The sequence below is a fragment of the Mastomys coucha genome, unplaced genomic scaffold, assembly GCF_008632895.1.
Source record: "Mastomys coucha isolate ucsf_1 unplaced genomic scaffold, UCSF_Mcou_1 pScaffold21, whole genome shotgun sequence".
NCBI classification, from domain to species: domain Eukaryota; kingdom Metazoa; phylum Chordata; class Mammalia; order Rodentia; family Muridae; genus Mastomys; species Mastomys coucha.
The window spans coordinates 32,258,895-32,266,208 of NW_022196904.1; the positions used below are offsets into that span (position 1 = coordinate 32,258,895).

Consider the following 7,314-nt stretch of genomic DNA (forward strand, 5'->3'; position numbering starts at 1 on the left):
TTTTTTTGTTTTTTGGAGGGGAAACTGGGAATGGAGAAATTCGCATATAAATAATGAAAAAAAAAAAAGAAGTAAACAAGTCCTTTCTTGATTATGGGCTGAGTCAACTGGCTTGCTTCCACTATGTGGGCCTGTTAGATAACACCACATGGCTTTACTTGGGTGGCTGACTATACAGTATTTAACCTGTGGATTGGCTTTTCCTCGTGGTCAGAAGATTCTTCAAGGTTCCTGATTAAACTGCATTAGAAGAGCCCAAGTGTGTGTTGCGTCATTTTTGCTGGTCAAAGGTGGTCGTGACAAAGAACTTGTGGAGTTATGATCATTCCTGACTTCAAGCTGTAGTACAGAGCAATAGTAGTTAAACTGCATTGTATTCACATAAAATTCCATGCTGATCAATGGAATTGATTTGAAGGCCAAGATATAAATCCACATACTTATTTTTGACAAAGTAGTCAAAATTAAAAAGTAGAAAATAAGAAAGCATCTTCAAAAAATATTGCTGATCAAACTGGATGTCTTCTTGTAGAAGAATACAAATGGATCTATATTTATCTCCCTTCGTAAAACTAAAATCCCAGTGTATTAAAGATTCCAACATAAAACCAGATATACTAAATCAGATTAAAGAGCGAGTGGGGAATAGACACACACACACACACACACACACACACACACACACATATATATAGATATATATATACATATATTATATATGTATATATTATATATGTATATATTATATACATATATATATATAGATATGATATATATATATACATATATATTGTATATATATGTATATATATATATTGCCAGAGAGGACAACTTTCCAAAGAGAATACTAAGATCTCAGGCATTAAGATCCATAATACATCATTGTTAATTTATAATAAATTAACCTCATGGGACCTCAAGAAACTGAAAACCTTTTGTAAGGCAATGGACACCATCAAACAGACAAAATGGCAGCCTACAGAATGCGAAAAGATCTATATTAACCCTACATCCAACAGAAGGCCGATATGTAAAATACATAATATACCTCAATATAAGAGTTCTAGGAACTAGACATCAACAAATCAAATAACACAATTAAGAAATGAGGTATACTTTGAAAGGCTCCACTCAGCAGGCAATGGAAACCAATGCAGAGACACATAACCAAACATTAGAATAAGCTCAGAGAGTCTTGTTGAAGGTTTGTAGAGAGGACTGAGTAGACCCAAGGAGGATGGGGGCTTCATAGAAAGACCAAGAGTCAGCTATCCTGGGTACTTGGGGGCTCTCAATACTGAAACACCAACCAAAGAGGGAGCATGGCCTGGGTCTGGGTCCACCACATGTATGTAGTGCAGGTGCAGCTTGGTCTTCATATGGCTCTCCTAACTACTAAAGCAGGGTCAGGCTTTTAACCTGTTGCTTCCCTGTGGTTATCACTCCACCAAATAGTAGGGGGTTTCCAGTACAAGCTCTCACCACTGTTAATTATCCATGCTTTGCTCACTCTTGTGAACTAAGGTCCTTTGAGTCCATAAGTTGAATAAGCTTTCCCTCCTTAAGGCTTATTTTTTACTTTGTCCACAGCAATTTGGAGATAACTAGTAGTAAATATCTTTTGCCCTACAGATGTATAAGAGAACCTTTCCCTTACTCCCACCATTCTCTTTTCCTACTCCCCTTCTTCCTCATATTTCTCAAGGAAAAAGCTGATAAATAGCCCAGGCAGATATCAGAAGCAGTCAACAAGGTGAATTTGAGGAAATATTACTTCATCACCAATTCAATTTTAATATTACATGGTCTTACAAAATTTCTATAAATTGCAGCATTGCTACTTTGTTGTTACATCCAAGGATGTATATAAAGCTGTGATGGTTGTATATGCTCAGCCCAGGAAGTGGCACTATAAAAAGGTGTGGCCCTGTTGTAGTAGGTGTGTCATTGTGCATGTGGGCATTAAGACCCTCATGCTACCTTCCTGGAAGCCACTATTCTTCAAGCAGCCTTCAGATGAAGATGTAGAATTCTCAGCTCCTCCTGCACCATGCATGCCTGGATGTTGCCCACCTTAGATAATAGATGGAACTTCTGAACCTATAAAGCAGCCTCTATTAAATGTTGTCCTTATACAAGTTGCCTTGGTCATGGTATCTGTTCATGGCAGTAAAACTCTAACTAATACACAAACATTTCATTATTTTGGGAATATTGAAAGAAGCAAAGGTCAACAGAAATCAACTCCAAAAATAACTATTCCTATACAATTAATATGTTTTGACCAACAGAACCCATCTTATACAGATTCTAAATCCTTCCAAAGGAGTATCCTTATCTAGAAAAAAAAACACACTTAAAACATAAGCATGGAAAGATCATTTCATATTGAAAAAACATAGGACCCAAGATCCCACATGTTGGGCACACACTCAGTGACCTAAAGGTCTCAGACTAACTTTTTTGCCTCTTGTTCTAAGACCCATTGGTAACATCATGTTCTCATGATCACTTTCCAAGCACAAGAACTTATGGCAGATACTTAGCCAATTAATACCATTTTTGTGGTAGCCATCAATATCTCATGTTTATCTCATGATGTAAAATGTTTTTATTCTAATCCCAAATAACTCCAAAATCCTGATTATTTTATAACATCACCCCAAGATCCAACTATGAAATCTCCAATACTGAACACTCTGGGCATCTTAGGCATGAACATGATAAAATAAATCTGTACATGATATTGCTCATGGGAAGTGTCACAGACCCTATCCCCTAGTGGTCTCATAGAGTGGCTTGCTATTTCAGCAAAACCATGGATCCAGAGACTTCATAAACCACCTGATGCCAAGAATTCTCACACTAGGCATTGAGTCTTTGTCAGGATGCCTAGGATGGTACCCTTACAGGTTTGGGACAGGCTTCTTTGTCCCCTGACACTTAAGTTTGAACCCTAAGTAGATTACTTCAAGTATGCAAATCTGCATCCTTTCAGTTGAGACTCTATACCTTAATCATTGTGTAGTTTTTAAGAGGACTTTAGTTGCCTTCACATGAGAATCAATATCAGTGGCAGCCAGGAATAAATCATGCATATATTAAAGCATATACGGAGATTGGCCTGTCGATACTCACATAAGTCCTGATAGAGACCCTCGTCAAAGATGGTGGGCAAGTTCTTGAATCCTTTCAGAAGTCTTGTCAGGCTTAGCCGTACACCGCACTTGTTTTCCAGATCATTCCACTTGAAGGTAAAAAGTGGTGACTGTTCTTATCTAGAGGAATATTAAAGAATGCCATTTAAGTCTATCTATCTATCTATTTGGTGGTAAAGAATGCAGAAGAGTACATGGATTCAGGATTGTTGGGTGAATATCTCCCACCCTTTTATTCACCTTCCTCAGGTCTTGCACTGATCTACAGTCTTTTACTCCAGGCATTTAAACTAGTAACAAGGGTGTATTCTAGTAAGAGTGACATGGAATGAGGATACTATACTCTAGAAATCAATTAATATGGGGCTTGATACCCCAAAGGGCTTTTGTGACTGAAGGTACTGCCTTATTCTTCCAGGGCTAGCAGTAATGTTCAGCTCAGGTCAGAGGGTTATTTTCAGGCCATACTGGGGTATAGTGGTAGTAAATTCTTCTAGGAGGGATGGTAAAGAGCTACATTTCTTTTTCTTTGTATGCTGGAGGCATTCATTCTTCAAAGAGAAAACAAAGAACAGAGATGTGTTTGCCTGGACCACTCTTGCCTCTAGCACAGAAGTAAATCTGAGCTCCCATTTTAGTCAGGAGGTTTGTCACTGACAAGGAATCACCAAAAAAAAGTGACTAATAGTCTTTTTGCCCATGTGTACATATGGCTTGGTAATCTAGGGCTTGGTGCCCAGAGAACTTTGAACGAGAGTAGTTTGGGTGATCGTGGGTCACAGAGGCCACTAGAGAACTGGGTGGTGAGCCTCAGTATCAAGCAGAAAGTCTACTGGGCACTGTCCTCGTTCTAACTTTACCCTCAGCTTTGGAGGGGATTTCAACTCCCAATTCTTTCAGGCAGGGCGTTCTAGGATGGACTTCATCTCCTAGAAATTCCTAGGAATCTGGGAGCATTGATCTTTCCAGTGCCCCATTTTCTTGTAGTATACACATTGGTCTCTAAGGAGCCTCTCATGGGGTGGATGACCAGGCTTATTTGAGCTGATCTTGAGTCAGTGGAAAACTTTCCCCATCCTCCCTGTTGTACCAGTGCTGCTACCAACATCCACGCCAATTTCTTAGCTTAATTGTGCACTGTACATCCCTAGTTGTTAAAGTATTTTGAACAATCTCCATGATTTCAGACAAATTCTTACCTTCAAAGCCTTCAATCTTCTGTATCTTCTTGTAGATATTTGAAACTGACTGACCCACAACAGCCACAATGATGGCCTGTTGATTCTATGGCACATCTGGGTCCATCAGAGTATAAGTTTTATATGTATCCAGGAGCCACTCCAGGAAAGTGACTGGGAGATCTGTACTATTTCACTCACCTCAGATAAATTTGTAGGGCGCCTGGCTGTCACCTGGAGAACTCTCAGAAGAATCTGGTGAAAACTTTAAGGATTTCCATATCTTCAGCTGACTTGGTGTCCCAGTCAGGAATGGTCTTGGGGAAGGTAGCATCAAAATCTGTTGGGTTCTCATCGGCTGTCCTCTCCTGGGACCAACTTGTAGGTCTTCCACCCAATGTGATCCTGTTCCTCTATAGTAAACAGAATCTGAAGTAATTGTTAGATGTCCTCCCAAGTAGGGTGGTAGGTGAGAAAGATAGTCTCAAGAAGTGAAATCAAGCCCGAGATTTCTCAGAAAAATGAGATTATCAGCCTTACATTTATAAATATCACAGGTGGAGCATTGATAGACCATAATAAGTCTCTCATCTGCAGCAGTGGGAGGTGCTATGATGTGCAGGGAATGTGCTTCTACTGTGGGATGGAAGGATGTGCCTGCCTAGTCTGGAAGGGACTAGTCAAGTGGGGAAGGGAGGGGAGAGTTGAGAGAAGAGACGTGGCTTGGCAGAGGTGTGAAGCATCTTAGGACACTCAGTAAAGAGGAAGCAGGAGATCCTTGTCACCCAGTAGCATTAGGATTGGGGAACCTCATTTGATGCAGTCTTGGACAGCCTCCTTAACAGCTTAGATAATCGCCATTTTCTATTAGATCTGGTTGTGAAAATTCCCAGAAAGTGTAGAAGTCTTCTCCTCCTCTGTGGACTGAGGGTAAGAAGGAATATGACCCTTCAAACATTTAGGAGGGCCAAAGGGAAGAAAATGCCAGACCAAATGACACAGCTGACCTGGTCAGGGTCTGTCAGGGTGGTGGAGAACTAGAGTTTGTTTGGGAAAGAGAAAAGAAGAATCAGTCAAGTGCTCTGGGGGACAATGAATACAAGAGATGGAAATTTGAGCTCAAAGATAGTATGAAGACTCCCAGGAAAAACTTGGGTATCTAAAACAGCCATGGCCTTTTGGAAAACTTTGAAATGGCCCAGAAATACTTCAAAAGGTGTGTCAGGAGTTGAGAAAGACTGGCCTATAATGAGGAGTGAAGAAGAAGACCAGGATGAAGAATGGGGTAAAAAACGAGGTAAAGAATAACAGGGCAAAGAAAAAATGGGAATACAAGACAGAAGCTGTGGCAGAAATGGGAGTTTAAGAAAGGTTCCTGATGAGAGTCCCTTCCATGTACAAGGATGTAGACAGTAGAGATCAGTGCCCTTTTGCCTAATGGAGAATCATGGGATCCCATGTCTTATGGCTGGAAGAGCAATATTGCTTTCAGTTACCCTTCTTTAATCTACCAAAAGGTTCTGTTCACAAGACAAAACTAACCACCTCCCCACAAAAATATCATTTACCTAGGTTCAGAATGGTCATCTGGCTTGGTGGTGCTCATTGATACTGACTGAGGGGTAGTAGATAGTCTGGCGCTTTTGTGGATAACACACCAAATGCTGAGGTTCAGCATTAGCCCCACACACCACCCAGGCACTGATCTCAGTCAAATATGTTTGGTTTATTGAACACATATTCAAGACAGATTAATCAGTGACACTGCAAGGAGTAGAGAGCCAAGCTGCAAGCGCTGACCATTACTTTCCATGGCCAGTTTCCATATGGGAAAAACACATACAGGTACATTTGCAACATATAAGCTATCTGAACAAAGTAGTACTATCTGTCCTTTAAGCTGATTGCCTGGTTCTAGATGTAGGGAGGTGAGGCAGTTTCCAGAGTCCACCAGGCTCTATGAAAAAGCACAACAATATGGATTCATGGTCAGGGCAAGAAACATTAGGACAGGTTAAGGTCATAAAGTACAAACTTAAGGTTGACGCAATATGTCAGAAGTGTTGTCAGGTATTAAGATTAACATAAATATATGTTTACAGAATATTTCTCCCAAGCATAAAAGTTTGTGCCCTCTTTTCTGTAACTCATAGTTCTTTTTCTAAATTTGATGCCATACTCTTGACTCAATGCAAGAACCAACAGACACAAAAACATTGAAATAATCCCATGCACACTACTGGACCACCAAAGATTAACGCTAGATATAAGCAACAACAGAAACAACAGAGAGCTTAAAAAACAAGGAATCTCAACACCTCTTTACTGAATGAAAAAAATCATGTCAAGGCATGAAGAATAAAAAGTGACTGGAATTTCAGGAAAAAATGAATAAAGAGTACTCCCAAACTTGTGGGACATAATTAAAGCAGTGCTAAGAGGAAAGTTCATAGAAATGAGTGACTATATAAAGAAAATGGGGAGAACTATCACTTCTATCCTAACAGCAAACCTGAAAGCTGTAGGCTTAGATTTTTCAATCTACTCTAAAGTGTGATTCTTCAACACTTCAATTTTCCTTCTAGCCACCACCTAAGAAAGGTAGATGAAAAGAATGGTTAATAGGAAACTGGTTACAGGCCTGCTTAGAAATATTTTTGGGATACAATTCCCATCTTCATTGTCAGAAGTCCAGTCCACTGGGCAAACACCAAACACAAATAAGTAGCAGGAGCTTGATCCAGAATAAACTGCGAGGCTCAGCCAATCAGCATGAGTCCACAGAGTAGCAAGCTGCAGCCAAAAATATCACCAGAAGTTCTTTGGTGCATTTCTTTCTACAAAGTCACAAGAAGTGAAGATTAGCAAAGAAAGCAAGAGAGTTGTCAGTGAAGACCAGTGTTATCAAATCCCAATGATTACCAGCAATGAGTTCCAAGGTGAACCTATGCAAGATCGTCATCCAGTGTCTGCTGGGG

General features: G+C 40.0%; 1 protein-coding gene and 1 pseudogene across 1 annotated transcript in view; one reads left to right on the plus strand and one right to left on the minus strand.

Moving 5' to 3' along the window:
* Nucleotides 1–7,314, minus strand: part of LOC116102067 — a 56,760-nt pseudogene that overhangs the window by 19,464 nt on the left and 29,982 nt on the right.
* Nucleotides 5,610–7,314, plus strand: part of LOC116101200 (uncharacterized protein C2orf78 homolog) — a gene marked incomplete at its 3' end in the record, with an annotated part of 13,179 nt that continues 11,474 nt past the window's right edge. The window contains exon 1 of the mRNA XM_031384855.1: nt 5,610–5,633. Within this exon, the coding sequence (XP_031240715.1) occupies nt 5,610–5,633 (24 nt within the window). The remainder of the gene's footprint in view (nt 5,634–7,314) is intronic.